Source organism: Ascaphus truei, chromosome 4 (assembly GCF_040206685.1).
Source record: "Ascaphus truei isolate aAscTru1 chromosome 4, aAscTru1.hap1, whole genome shotgun sequence".
Lineage (NCBI taxonomy): Eukaryota > Metazoa > Chordata > Amphibia > Anura > Ascaphidae > Ascaphus > Ascaphus truei.
In genome coordinates this window covers 252154904-252170187 of record NC_134486.1, presented here as the reverse complement: position 1 = coordinate 252170187, position 15284 = coordinate 252154904, and the positions used below count along the sequence as shown (strand labels likewise).

General features: G+C 48.1%; 1 protein-coding gene across 3 annotated transcripts in view; it reads left to right on the top strand.

Annotated features, from left to right (window-relative positions):
• ECHDC1 (ethylmalonyl-CoA decarboxylase 1) overlaps positions 1-15284 on the top strand; it is a 52091-nt gene that overhangs the window by 32284 nt on the left and 4523 nt on the right. For 2 of the 3 annotated variants that reach the window (XM_075597269.1, XM_075597268.1), the window contains exons 2-5: positions 6688-6909; positions 10027-10169; positions 10345-10397; positions 13790-13870. In XM_075597269.1, the coding sequence (XP_075453384.1) occupies positions 6690-6909; positions 10027-10169; positions 10345-10397; positions 13790-13870 (497 nt within the window). In that variant the 5' untranslated portion in view covers positions 6688-6689. Of the gene's footprint in view, positions 1-6084; positions 6185-6687; positions 6910-10026; positions 10170-10344; positions 10398-13789; positions 13871-15284 lie in introns of all 3 variants that reach the window. The other variant, XM_075597267.1, reaches the window with a different exon arrangement.

Genomic DNA, 15284 nt, shown 5'->3' with positions numbered 1-15284 from the left:
GTGTCCTGACTGTGATGTCCCAGTTGTGAATGGACCTGGGGACCCCGGTGTAGTGACTGCGGGGTACAGTTCCTTCGCCCGAGTTGCCGCAGTCTACAGAACCATCAGAGGTAGGGGAGGAAGACACTGATGCGGAACCGGATTATCCTTCCTCTGAGGATGAGATGAGGTATGAGGAAGACGAGCTAGACTGTCAGGGGGTACACCCTGGCGTGTATGTGGCCTGGCGTGCGTCCGGAGTAGATGCTCTTCTCTTCCTGTGCCCCTGCCTGCAAGAAGCCCATGCCCAGGGAGCCACCATGTCTCAGTTACCACTCGACTACAGGACCATCGAGGTGGAAGGAGAAACGGGCACACAGTGTTTTATCCCCACGTGTGGTTGTTCTAGAGAGACATTGACATGGTGGTCCCACTGTGAATGCTGCGGTTTGCGGCTATTGAAGCCTATTGTACCCCAGCTTGCGGAACCAGCAGAGGACGAGGAGTCGGTCAGTACAGCTAACCCCTCTACCCCTCTCATAGACATTTTTGAGGGCCCGAGTGCTCTCGTGAACATTCCAGATCCGGTTCCTGAGCAGGAACCACAGAACCCAGATCAGCCCGTTGCGGAGGGTCCGATCGTAATATCCCCAGCGGACGAGGTTGAAGTTCCACCGGTGGTGATGCGCCTGCCGGCGGAGCACTTTAGTGAAATCACCGGACACACTATCTCGGCGGATGCAGAGCCTGCTGTGGGCCCGTGTGCCCTAGAGGAAGTGTATCCCGATGTTGCGGACCCTGCTGTGGGCCCGTGTGCCCTACAATGGCCGGTCCGGCGTATTCCTATGGTACCACCGGTCCTAGAATGGGGACCAGTACCTACCGACGACAAGGGTGAGTTGACTGCCCCAGGGGTGTTGAGGGTGAGCCTCCAGGTGACCGCGGAGCACGATGGCTCCTTAAGTCTGGTCGCCCGGGCGAAGGGCTCCCCTCTGCATCACGTCCTGGTGGAGGTGTCCTCCTTAGAAGGTAGCTGTCCAGTGATGCGGGTGGACCAGTGCCCACCGCCTATCGTGCCTGAAGAAGAGAAACCCATCGCAAGCCAGCCGAGTGGCAAGGAACCCCCTTGCTCCCCACAGGCGCGGATGGAGGTGGCCGTGAAGAAGGCCAGAGTTACGGCTCCTGAACGGAGTATGAGCCCGTGCGCTCCGACCCAAATGGTCCCAGGACTGGGATCCAACACTCCCGAGTTCCAAGTCAGTGAGTGGACTGTCCCAGACGTGTTGTGGACAGGTCCCGATACAGCCGAGGTGGGAACTAACAGCGTCCCCGAGGACCTGTTGGCCACCGTGAATCACCGCAGTGGTAAGGTATCAACCCTTTACCCCCTGCCGGGTGAACCAGCGACTTTGATGACAGAGACGTTGTTCAGTTTTCGCTTCCCAGTGGAAGCCTCACAGGTCCGTAGGGACAAGGACTGTGTAGTGAAAATTTTCTCCTTGGAGCCCAAAGAGGAACGCTCCATCCACCAGGTAGTGGACCGCGGGAAAGGTCCTGGCCTCCTGGTCTACCGCATCCATGCCGCGGATGACCGGGTAAAGGCCTGCTTAAAAGACATTGTGCTACTCCGTCCACCAGGGGGAGGAGGTAGCGAAGAACCAGTGACTGTCACTCCAGAGTGTGCTCTCCAAGAAATTTTTCTGGGGGAGGCTCACGGACGCAAAAGTGAGGTACCCCCACATGTTCAGATAGGGGCACCCCACAAATGGTCTCAGCAAACAGCTGACGCTCAGCTGGCCTCGGGTATGGTATGTGAACTGTATTGTAGCCTGATGTTTAAAGTCACCAGTGATAAGTTGAACATATGCACTGCATTTTCATTGTATAACTGTGTACCAGGTTATGTCTGCCATCCAAGCGAGGATGTTGGAGTTTCACCAGGGGGAGAGTGTAGCCTGGAGCTCCCGTGGCTCCTGGATACCCTCCTCCCCTTGGTCAGCTCGGTCGCGGGTGCCGACAGACCCGACGGCTGCTTCCAAGGGTGGGGGCTGGAGCAGGGAGCAGCGCGGCTTTCCCCGCCTGCGGCCGGTTGCCGGGGACGCGATCGGGCCGTTGCTAAGGCCGTGATCGCGTCTCTAAGGTCCCGGCGGCTGGTGAAGCAGGGCGCCGCCATTGCGATGCGGGTTGCGCATGCGCAGGGACGCGATAGCGCGAAAGGCCCCCAGATAGCTCGCGCGAGAGCAGGGAAAGACCAAGGAAAGTCGAGGCAGCTAGAGGAAGCTTGCGCAAGCGCAGTGCAGGGTAGGAAAAGCCCGCGAAGCCCTAGCCTACCAGGGAAGGCTCTGAGCTGGGACTACATATCCCAAGAGCCTTTGCGCGCCCCACGTGACACCAGGGAGCCAATAGGGCTTAGGGAGCCCCTGCAGAAGAGATACATTTGGCGGGCTTACAGCACGTTAGCTAGCAGTCAGAGACCGGAGCAGCCCAGGGAAGGAGGTAGGGTACAGGAGTCAGGGACTCCCTGTACTAGGCCAGCACCCCCAGGGCCCGAGATAGCTCAGCTCCCCAGTGACGTGAGTGTTGCCAGAGACAGCCCTCAGGTTAGGGACCCTGCCACTTACATTAGTGGGAGCTGGGAAAGAAAGGGTAACAAGAGTTGGAGTCAGGGAGCTGTGAGGGAAGGAAGGGTGCGGGGAGCGAGTGCAGCTCCTGCCCCATATAGGTACCCACACCCCAGGTAGGCCCCAACTCCCCACTAGCTTAGTGGGTAAGTGCTTAGGGAGGCCCAAGATAGGGACGCTGCCCTTAGTGTAGAGTGCTGCCTTGTCAGAGTCACGGCGGTTAGTGCTGTGAGGTCTGACAGGCAGGCACCTTGTTGCGCAGCACGTTGGCTGGCAACATCCAGTGGGTCACAGCTTGTTGCTGCAGGCGCTGGGATTAGCGAGGCTTAGGGGACTTGGTTAGTTAGGGGAGTGGGACAGGTCATTACCCCTGTAGGCCCCTAGGAGTTTCCCCAAAGCCACTACAGGTTGCTGTGCCATAGGGACGGCCTATAGTGTAGCGAATGCCACCTAGATAGTTAGGGACTCAGCGGATGCTGCGGTTCCAGTGACGGAGTTCGGACCCACGTTGGGGTCCACAGAGAATATTGCCAGGATAGGATCAGACGGAGTCATCGCACGTCTGACCCTTTGTGAAGCGTTGCTGATCCGAGCACCGGAGTGCTCGGCAGGTATCTACAGTTCTAAGTGCACCACCGGGCCCTTAGCTTAAATAGTGACTGCGCAGTCACTCATTGACTCTCTGCAAGAGTGCGGGACATTCGGTGGGGTTCTTTGGACACTGGGTGGGATCACCTAGTGTTGGGGAAGCGTCCTGCGAGACGTCACGGTTAGTGTCTCCTCGTGAGAGGGACACAGGTTATGATTGATGTGATGATATTCTCTATGCATGTAGTAAAGGTATTAGTTAATATAAATCACTGTGTATGTGTTTATTGATTGTCCTGCGAGGAACCACTCCCCCTTTGGTGGGAGCCATCGCAGGTGGAGGCGCTGCATCATTGTAAGTATTATCCCTAGTGTAATTGCCCCAGGTTCCCCGTGGCGGAAGCTCAGCCCTCCTGTGAGCCAACAGGTAATGCACCACACCAATGGTAACACCGTATGTTCCTGCACCCCCACGGTATAATCTGCGATTGGGGGGGGGGAATACCCGTTACATTTACATAAGCGCCGGTGAGCGTGTGTGCCCATGCGCACCGCGTGAGCGGGGACTTACATATATCTATATATGTAAGTAACCGTGGCAAGCGTCGCCCGCTCAGCGCTAGCGGGGACGCAGCCTAAGACATGTGAATGTGCTCACAAGTGATAGATAGAGATCCAAATCCACACAGCTGGCACTCCAATAGTCTTTCAATCAAGGTAGGTGCATGTCCCATAAAGTAATAACAAAATGTACGATACCGTTTCCACTAAATCAGCAGACAACACTTCCAACGTTTCCAATGGATTTTCCTCAGGGCAGGACCCTACTATATTAGTATATATATATATATATATATATATATATATATATATATATATATATATATATATATATATATATATATATATATATATATATATATATATATATAGTGGTTGACAAATCACCAAAAAATCTACTCGCCACACAAAAAAATCTACTCGCCACCTAGTACCAAACGTGTGCTGCTTGGGCCAATATTTACTCGCCCGGGGGTTAAATCCACTCGCCCGGGGCGAGCAAATGTATAGGTTTGTCGAACACTGTATATATATATATATATTGCATTTAGGAAATGGCTGCACACTAAGTTTTAAGTATACAGGCATACCCCGGGTTAAGGACACTCACTTTAACTACACTCGCGAGTAAGTACATATCGCTCAATAGGCAAACAGCAGCTCACGCATGCGCCTGTCAGCACGTCCTGAACAGCAATATTGGCTCCCTACCTGTACCGAAGCTGTGCACAAGCGGGGAGACAATAGAGCCTGTTACAAATGTGTTATTTACATCAGTTATGCACGTATATGACGATTGCAGTACAGTACATGTATCGGTAAGTGGGAAAAAGGTAGTGCTTCACTTTAGGTACATTTTCGCTTTACATACATGCTCTGGTCCCATTGCGTACGTTAATGCGGGGTATGCCTGTACTACAGAGGGTGTCTGTGCTAGATAGAAAAAAAATATATAGGGCTACTGTGTGCTATGGGTCAATAAACACCCTCTATTTTTGCATATATTTTGTCTGGTGCTGATAATTAGACCATTCTGGTCTTTTCTTTAATTATATATATATATGTCAGTATTCCTGACCGGAGGAAGAGAGGAGAACTCTCGAAAGCTTGTCCTATGACATTTGTTTGTTCTTGTATAGCGCTGCTAGTTTTTAAGTAGCCCTTTACAGAGACATTTTGCAGATACAGTCCCTGCCCCGTAGCCGCTCCTTCTCCATGTATGTAGGCACTCCGAAAGTAAAGGTCATAGAACATACTAGTGTGTGTGCTAGTATCATATGGAACAAAAAGATATACATCGTCCAACCAGGAACCTATGGAGACAACACAGCACAATGGACATCGCGATTAAAAATCATTGCAGTATAATAAGTGAAATCATAGAAGATATCCCCGCCGCACATGGTTGTGTATTAAATATTTTCTTTTTTCTTTTACACATTTTTAATTTTTTTGCAATGACTCACAACACAACGCTTTGAGGTCTGTGCCATTTCGTCAGGTGCTCAGTGTCAAACATGATACCCGACGAAGGGCCACTGCTCCCGAAACGTGTTATGGGGAATTGCAAAGAATAGAAAATGGATTCAACACCAGATTTAAATAGTTTTTACACAAGCTATGTGCGGCGGGGAGATCTTCTATGATATTTATCTGTGTGGCAGCACGGGGGGGGCTGCCTGCCTAGCTCCCGAGCCAGCGCCACACACATTTTACATAAAAGAGGAACCAATGAATTAAACTGATTCTCCAACAGTGATAACAGTAAACACACTTTAACAAACAAATATGAATAATCTGAGCTGCAGTGTGTGATGAATTTACCCTTTCATTGCCTCTGGCCTCTCTGAGCAGCAAAGGGTTATTGCCGTTTTGCATCTGTGCTTTAAACAGGAGTCAATATACACAGACACTGGGCTATTCGCACTTATTAAAGTAAACCAAGGCTGCTAGTTTTTAGAAGTTTAAGTCACTTTTTAATAGGGCAGTACAGTTTAATAGGGCTTATTTTCAGTGACTCATCCCTTCACATAAAGCTGGGCACTTTGTGTGGCGCAAACGGAGGGTAGCCATAAGTAGTGCGCTGAAGCCTGTCAAGTGGTTTCTGGCAGGGATTATGGGGCACTGACCACGGCAGTGATTGACAGATCACCACTGTGTGTTTACTGGAGAAAATAGGAGTTGCGGTCTTGCTGGAGCAAAGTCACACTGGAACAGTTTTGGTCAAATCGAACAGGTTGGTAAACACAAGATATGGGCTGAAACGTACTATTCTTGGCCTGCCTATGGGAGATGTTTGTATAGATCTTCACAACACTGTTTTTTTTACATATAGATCTTTTGAGAACCACTTTGAACACTGTATTCTGAATGGAATACTCTGCATATACATTTACCTCTCCGCAGTATCTACCCCACAAACATGCAACTGTACAGTAAGTCCTCGTTTTACGACGCTTCGCTTTACAACGAATGGCTTATCCGACGCTGTCCAATGCATCCCTATGGCCGGTTTTACGATGCCAAAATGGCTTATCCGACGCTCTTACGACGCTTTGCAAAGTTGCAACATTATGTCAATCAGAAAGCTGCAGTCAGGGAAATCATCCAGATCAGTCCGTGTGAAGGTTTTGTGGTATATTTATGCCTTTAAACATGTCTAACAGTTTTATTATACAGTTCTGGATTCAATAAATAGAATCTTTACATCCTAATGTATGTGTGTGCAGCATAATCTTATTGTTTGAGTAAAATATTTTGTGTATTTTAGCATTAAAAATGCCTTCAGGAACGGAACGTTTCATTTAAACAGTGTTCCTATGGGAAAACGGGTTTCGCTTTACAACGTTTCGCTATAAGACGCCATTTTGAGTAACGCATTGCGTCGGATAACCGAGGACTGACTGTATTTATATTGTTTGTCATGTATTTCTTTCAGAAATGGCCTGTTCCGTTTGGAGATGCTCACTGAGCCGAGCAAAAGTCAGAGGGCTCCATCAAAGAGGGTTGTCCCTTTATAACAGCAGCCATGGCTTTATAGAGGAGAAAATTAAGGAGAAACTTGCACAGTTCCCAGGGGGAGCTGTGAACCTCTCTAAAGGAGATAATGGCATTGCAGAGCTGTGTTTAAATAACCCCATTCGGATGAATGCGTTCACAGGTACAGTCTTCCTAAAAAAAAAAAAGTTGTGTGTGTGCTGATTACGCGCATTTTAAGTGTCTTTTGTCACAGAAATTGTATTTGTAATGGGGATGTTTTTAATTAATAATCAAAACACAATTTCAGTGCCAAAATGCAAAGAAGTTTGACTTGGAACGCTATTTGCACTTCTATATTTATAGTAACTGAATTGTGTGTGTCAGTCAGTCAGTCAGCGTGTGTGTGTGTCAGTCATTGTGTGTGTGTGTCTCTCTGTGTGTATGTTATTCTCAGGGTCCTGCCCCCCCTCTCTCCTGACTCCCTCCCCCCCACCCCCCTGGTGGAGGTGCGAAGGTACGGAGACATGGGGAGGGAGTGGGTCTGTCTGGGCCCCTGGCCCGAAGCAGCCCCCACTCACTCCCCCAGCTGTGTCCTGCTGCTGGTGCCTTCTGTTGGAGCCAGCCCTCCGGCGGAGGTACGTGGACATGGGGTGTTCGGCGGTGGCTCACTGGGTGGGGTCTTGGCGGCTCTGGGGGGGGTGCTCGGCAGTTCGCGGGAGGGAGTGCTCCGCTGCTCACTGTGTGCTCCGCCGCTCACTGGGGGGGTGGGTGTGCTCGGCGGCTCACAGGGGGGGCTCGGCGTCAGGGGGGTCGGGAGGGTGTGTTTGGGGGCTCACTGGTGGGGGAGGGAGTGCTCCGCGGCTCACTGGGGGGGGGAGGGGGGGCTCTGCGGCTCACTTTGTGTTTGGCGGCTCACTGGTGGGGGTGTGCTCAGCGGCTCACGGGGGGGGGAGGGCATGCTCGGCGACTCACTGTGTGCTCGGCGGCTCACTGGGGGGGGAGGGAGTGCTCCGCGGCTCACTGGGGGGGGAGGGTGTGCTCTGCGGCTCACTGGGTGGCGGGAGGGTGTGGTTGGCGGCTCACTGGTGGGGGAGGGTGTGCTCAGCAGCTCATGGGGGGGGTGGGCATGCTCGGCGGCTCACTGGGTGGCGTTGCTCGGCGACTCACTGGGGGGGTGTGCTCGGCGGCTCACGGGGGGGTGCACAGTGGCTCACTGAGGGGCGAGAGGGCGTGTTTGGCGGCTCACTCGGTGGAGGGTGTGTTTTACACATGCTGGTGGAAGCTGGCAAAATTTCAGTGAATGTAGCTAATGGCCTCTTCTGCTGCAGTGACGTCACTTCCGTCTCCATCAACTCCATTCTCTGCCACTGAATTGTGCTCATGTGGTAGGTGCCACTGAAGAAGTTTCACTTCAAAATACTGTAGTTCACAGTTATTCTGCAATGTATTTTTTATTTGTTTATTTGTGAATGAAGATACAGGTTTTAAATATCCTTTGTGCAGTTTCTGCTTGGGTGCAATAAATATGGACTATATGATGAACAGAATAATTGTACTAAAGTACACCAGAGGAGAAATCCTATACAGTATGCAGTGCACACAATAAAATAATAAACTGCATGTAGAGTGATAGTATTCAATACAGGCATACCCCGGTTTAAGGACACTCACTTTAAGTACACTCGCGACTAAGTACATCTCGCTCAATAGGCAAATGGCAGTTCACGCATGCGCCTGTCAGCACGTCCTGAACAGCAATACCGGCTCCCTACCTGTACTGAAGCTATGTGCAAGCGGGGAGACTATAAAGCCTGTTACACATGTGTTATTTACATCAGTTATTCACGTATATGACGATTGCTGTACAGTACAAGCATCGATAAGTGGGAAAAAGGTAGTGCTTCACTTTAAGTACATTTTCGCTTTACATACATGCTCCGGTCCCATTGCGTACGTTAATGCGGGGTATGCCTGTAAGTAACTTTTATTAACAAATGAGTTTACTTTATTACCGTACCTTAGAATCGGATAGGTCAAAAGTGTGACCAACACAATGATGAATACAGTCAATGTGTGAGAAACATCTTTGTACTCTATTGTCAATGCAAAATATTTGGACTTTTAAACCACAATTAAAACAACAAGTTGCATGAAAATATAATAGCAAAAAGCCAGATTCCTTGTTTTTTTTTTTTTTTTTTTATCTGACAACTATTTAATAGGACGTATTGGTGATCGCAAAAACATAAACACCCTAGCAAACTTACCACTTGCAATTAGCTTTCGTAAACACAATGTAATAATCTTTAAAGCACTGTTTATACTGTTTGTAATATTTTTTTATTTTTATTATCCCTCTTTTTCTTTTGGTGTTGTTTCGGTTCAGCTATTTATTTAAACCGGACGTAGGGGATAGCGGGAAAAAAAGGGGTGACCACCGCTGCCCTAGGGGGTAAAAAGGACCGTCACGTTTGGCTATTTTCACATTTAGGGTTCCGTTTTGTATTATTTTTTCATTTACAAAGTTGCAATTCTACTTTCATTTAAAAGGAAAGGGAATATATTTTAGAATAAAATAATATAATTTTATAGCCTCAATATTGCTTAAACCACTGCATGGAATTGTAAAAAAAAGAAAACCTTGCATCGCCAGCCTGCAATACAAGACTTTTACAGCAAACTTGTATTGTAAGCTGCTGATGTCAATATTTTTACTATTTCCCCATCAAATCGTAGTTTCTTCTCTGATATTAAAAGAGCAATGAATGCCCGTATTAAAAAAAATATTTTCTTAACATAGGATTGAAGCAGGGCGTCCCCAGAGCTGAACCCCATAAATGTAAGCTCCGGGGGCTTCCCGCTTCTCGATATACAGACACCCTGCATGGGTGCCGATATCTCAGCACAGTTTAAAGCTCCTGCGTTGTGAGGGCCAATAGGAAGCCAAACCGGATGATGTCACTGCTTCCTATTAGCCTGCAGGGCGCGGGATCTTTGAAATGTCGCCATTACGTGAACCCTGCTAACCGAGCGCAGCGGCTGCCAGCACCCCCTACCGAGGTAAATATCTTCGGAAGAAGGGGGTCCCCGGAGCTGAAATGAACGGGGTTTCAACTCCCCCGCTTCAATGCTATGTTAGAAAAAAAAACTGCACATAAAATGGTCCACTTGGATTGTTTCTTTAAGCTTCCTGGAGATTTGAGTGTCATTGTTCCATTTTGTAGCACTGCATATTAAAACCTCTCCGATGGTGCTGTGCGCGGCTGGTGCAATGCATTTGTGTCTCATTGTATTACAGGAACAATGATGATACAGTTAGCGGAACGGATAAGCGAGCTGGAAAGCTGGCAGGTTGGGAAAGGCCTCATTGTTTATGGCGCGGAGAAGACCTTCTGCTCCGGGTCTGATTTGAATGCTGTTAAAGCCATCTCTAGTCCGCAGGCAAGTGTGATACGTCTCAACCATGATTCATTGCATTGCGTGCACCTCCGCTTACTCTTGAAGGGCACACTGTAATTTACCAGGAGACATAAAACAGGTACTTGTGGGACACAAAAAGACAACTAAAAGTGTATGTTGTATCTTCCCCCCCTCCCCTCTCTTTTCTGTCCTTTAGGAGGGGATGATGATGTGCATGTTAATGCAGAACACATTGACAAGATTGCAGAGGTACTGATCCTTCACTGTATTATTATCGTTTTTATTTGCAAAGCGCCTACACATTCTGCAGCGCGGTACAATGGGGGTACAGAGATTTCATATTAACATAAACAGTTACACACAAATAAGAACAAACATGCACAAACAGATACAAAGAGGTAATGAGGGCACGGCGCGTGAGAGCTTACACTCTATTTTATTTTATTATTTTATTAAAATTGTTGTTAAATTACCATTACCAAAGGCCAACATCTGATTCTTTTTTGCAATTAAGAATGTAAACAATGAATATGTGCACCAATATATATAGAACACTTTGGTCCCTCCTTTTGTTGCACTAGGCTGAAAATCAAGCTTAAGTTGCTTTAAATATCTGTGTATAGCTGTCTTTATTTGCTACTAGCTAAAGTACCCTGGCTTTGAATGGGATACAGTACTCTGGCGTCATCTTTTCCATTGCAGACTTGAAACTGTGAATTAATCAATAATGAAGCACTCTTTAACCCGATCAATAATTCCACATCCAGTGAGCAAGGCTGCACTACCAAACCCCAGTCACTGACTCCCACCCCAAATTATAGTGACATCCACCCTCTTCAGTGACCTTCCCCCTCAGTGACACTCACTCCTCATCAGTGACCTTCCTCTCATTCACTCCCCCCCATATATTTCTCCCCCCGCTCACTCTTTCTCCTCCTCTCTTACACCCTATCACTCCCTCTCTTAAATGCCCACCTCTCCCCCCTCCCTCTCTTACACCAGCATCCCGGCGGCCTACGCTCTGCCCCTAAGGAATGCCCAGAAGGCCTCCAGCTCAGCCTGGCGACCAATCACATACCTCCCTGCAAAGCAATTGGCAATCGGAGGCCTCGCTCCGAGAAACCGACCACTCAGCGGACTTGAGGAGAGGGAACAACCAATCGGAGGTGGAAATGAATTAACCCCCAGTTGCACACCCCTTGGCATGCAAAGTTTCAGGTCTCTAGGTTTCATGGTCCTAGAGCTCTATATTTACTAGTGTTGTACCGGGTAGTGATTTAAAAAAAAAAAAACGGGTACTTGGCCAAAATCAATGGTTCTACCCGGCTACCCGGTTTGACACTTACCTGCAGGGTGGCGGCGACATCTAGGACAAGCAGCAGGGGTCCTGTGGCGGTGGCAGCATCGGAGGTGTCTCCTGCTCCACCTCCGCACCTGTTCCGATTCCGCCCGACCTCCGCTCCCTCCCGACCTCCGCTCCACCCAACATCCGCTCCTCTTCCGCTCGCCCCACCTCCGCGCCCGACTTCCGCTCCACCTCTGCAGTGCACCTCTTCCGCTCCCCCAACTCTGCTCCACCTCCGTTCCCGAATCTTGCTGTCCCACGCCGGTTGAAAGGTAAGTAATAAGATTTTCAGCTACCCTGACATTACCCGACGCCGGCTATTATCCGGGGCGAGCCCACTTCTCAGTTGCCGGGTCCGGGTAATGTCCGGGTAGCTGAAAATCTTATTAATTACCTTTCAACCGGCGTGGGACAGCAGGATTCGGGAACGGAGGTGGAGCAGAGTTGGGGGGAGCGGAAGAGGTGCACTGCAGAGGTGGAGCGGAGGTGGGGCGAGCGGAAGAGGAGCGGAGGTCGGGCGAGCGGAAGAGGAGCGGATGTTGGGTGGAGCGGAGGTCAGGAGGGAGCGGAGGTCGGGCGGAATCGGAATAAGATTTTCAGCTACCCTGACATTACCCGACGCCGGCTATTACCCGGCGCCGAGCCCACTTCTCAGTTGCCGGGTCCGGGTAATGTCCGGGTAGCTGGAAATGTGCCGGGTAATTCCAGGTACTCGGTACATCCATAATATTTACTAATCGTTATACCTTCCTACGGTCAATCCTTGCGTGCACATACCTCCTCGGCTGCAGCAATACTGATATTGATATAGAGCCCTGTGTTGGGAGTGCATGGTTTATTAATAATTTGTATGATTTAAAATAAGATAATTTTTTGTAAATCATTTGAACCATAAAAAGCACACTGGGTTGGTCCTTAACAAATTCTAGCTTTTTTTTTGTTTTATAGCAGGGTGCGATCAGGAACACAATGAATTAAACCAAACTGCAGTACATATACTTAAAGTTCAGGCCACCTGACCCTTTACTCACCTTCCCAAACATTACTGCATAACCTATGTTAATTACGCTGAAGGGATGCAACATTCAGTTTATTGTAATTACAAGCGAAATGGAAAAGTACATTAACATCAGTATTTATCTCCTAGGTGAAGGGCATTGTTTTTTTATTTTGATCCTTAGTCTTATAACAAAGGAGTCAGTTGCATCTTTTGATACTAAAAATTATTCAAGCCTGCTAACCCCATAAAGGTAGGTAGTAGTGTTGTACCAGGTCCCAAAAATGACCGGGTAATTGGCACCGGGTACCCGGAAAAAAAAAATTGCCCCACGGCGACATCCTTCAGGCGGTGGCAGCATAGGATATCATTCTACAGCCTGTGGGAGCAGCTGAAAACATTCTTCACAGCCGGTGCAGATTGGAGCAAAGGAACGTGACTGGAGCAGGAGCGTTACTAGTGGACAGCCGGGGAGGCTGTCCAATAGTAAAGCTCCCACTGGCACTGGCTGTGAAGGATGTCTTCTGCTGCTCCCACCGGCTGAAGAACGATATCCTCTACTCCCACCGCCACCAGGATGTCGCCGTGGTCCTCCTCACCCTCCGCCGCCGGCTGACTGTAAGTCTTCTGCTGCTCTGCTCCTGCCGTTCTCCAAGAGGAGGATCGAGGGAGCAGAGCAGAACGGAAATTACCCGGCGCCCTGGGCCGGTTCTAAGTAATTTTCGGGTCCTTTAAATATGGCTGAGTACCTGGTACATCACTAGTAGATAGCATACATCAGGGATGGCCAACTCCATACCTCAATGGCCACCAAAATGTCAGGTTTTAAGGATATCCATGAATGACTAGGCCACCTCTGCTGAAGCACAGATATCCTTAAAACCTGAAATTTTAGTGGCCATTGAGGACTGGAGTTGGCCATTCCTGACCGGTGCTTCCTTCATTAACCCTTTAGGTACTTTCACATATTTCACTATGTTTAGTCCACAAGACAAGAAATATTATGTATTTCGGGTGGGTACCTTCTAAAATGGGGTTTACCTTGACGTGGTTAAAAGCATTGAATAATTTTTTGATCAAAAGATGCAACCTTATGGCTCCTTTGCTATAAGACTTAGGATCAAAATGTAGAATTTCACAAATAAATTGCAAGCCAATTTGGGAGGAGGGCAGAATTTGTGTACTTGCTTCTCAAAAAATGGATGGACAATTTTTTTTCAAGTACCAAACAAGTTGCTCTATTGCATATGCAGTTTGTCCACTTGTGGCATAGTAAAATGCTGTTTCTTTATCTTGCAGATTACCTCTCATTAGCGTAGCATTAGTCCAAGGTAGAGCACTGGGTGGAGGAGCCGAGCTCTGTACAGCCTGTGATTTCAGGTAAGTTGCATACAGTATGTTGGGTTTTTTCCCCACTGCCATCTAATAAAAACGTCTACGTTATGCAGACCAGTTAGCCAACTCCAGTCCTCAAGGGCCTCCAGCAGGCCAGGTGTTGGGGATATCCCTGCTTCAGCACAGGCGGCTTAATCAGTGGCTCAGTCATTCTGACTAGTAGAAACCCGTAGGGCACTATGGGGTAGCTCCTCAGAAGTGCGTTTAATATTTTATTGTTATGTTACTGCCATTTTTAGTATCGATACCCATAACGCATCAGATCCACAAAGGAGATTCATGCGAAACTCGAGTTAGTGCGAAACATATCGCATTGATGCAAATCATTTGCTAATGAGCCGTTTACCTAACAACGCAGATCGTCCTGCTAATGTTAGCGCATGGAAATAACGCAACAATAATTAGGTCACATCAAAACATGTCACTATTCACAGCCAAACCCTGATTATGATAGCGTTATTTCTGGGAATAGCCTACAAGCAATGTATACTGAGTATATGACTTAACTTTTTCATTACAAATAATTACGTTATACAAAGATGTATCTTGGGGATCATATAAATGCCAGAAACACATTCTAAACTGTAGTACTGTATGGGATTTGGTGATTAAAGTGAATGTAGGTTATGTTTGTGTGACTAATACAGTCATGATTACAGTATATCTCATTAAGTAAGGGTGTACAATGTTCATACATACCTCTACAATAATAATTAACAAATAACTTGTAATAATGTACAATTAAAATAAAGAAAAGACACTATAAATAATGAAAAAGTTGAAAAGTGTAAATATGTAAATGTTATTCATATTATAACAATAATTGCATTAGCTTTAGGTAACGCACATGAGTAATGCGTCTGTATCGCATCCGTTAATAAAGCACGTTAAAGTTTGGCCATTGCGCATGTGCAGTGATCTCCTTAGTTTCTTGAGCTGATAACCCTTAGGATCAGAGACTGGAAAGGTATAGGCCAAAAGTCACTATCACATCACTATGCTCCAGGCTGGTATATGTCTTTTACTCAGATGAAAAGATAAATATTCTATTTTGTTGAGTTAAGGAGAGACTTATTGAAATACCTTAATATTCACATCACCAATATAGTCAGGATCAGAGCTGGGGAGGGGGGAGAACAGGGACAAGTGTCTTGGGCCCAGTGGCTGTGGGGGGGCCCAGTGGCTGTGGGGGAGCCCGGTGGCTGTGGGGGGCCCGGCCGGTGCAGCAAGTTGGGCCCGACCTCTGCCGGTCCTCTCATTAACGCCAGGGCACGGCTCTCCCCAGCTGCGGGCCTCCTTTACTGACACTAACTGTGCAGCGCTGAGTCTGATGTCGGCGTACACACCAGAAGCAAGCTAGGTTCAGCTTCCGGTGCGCACCAGTCTGAGAGGCCAAGCG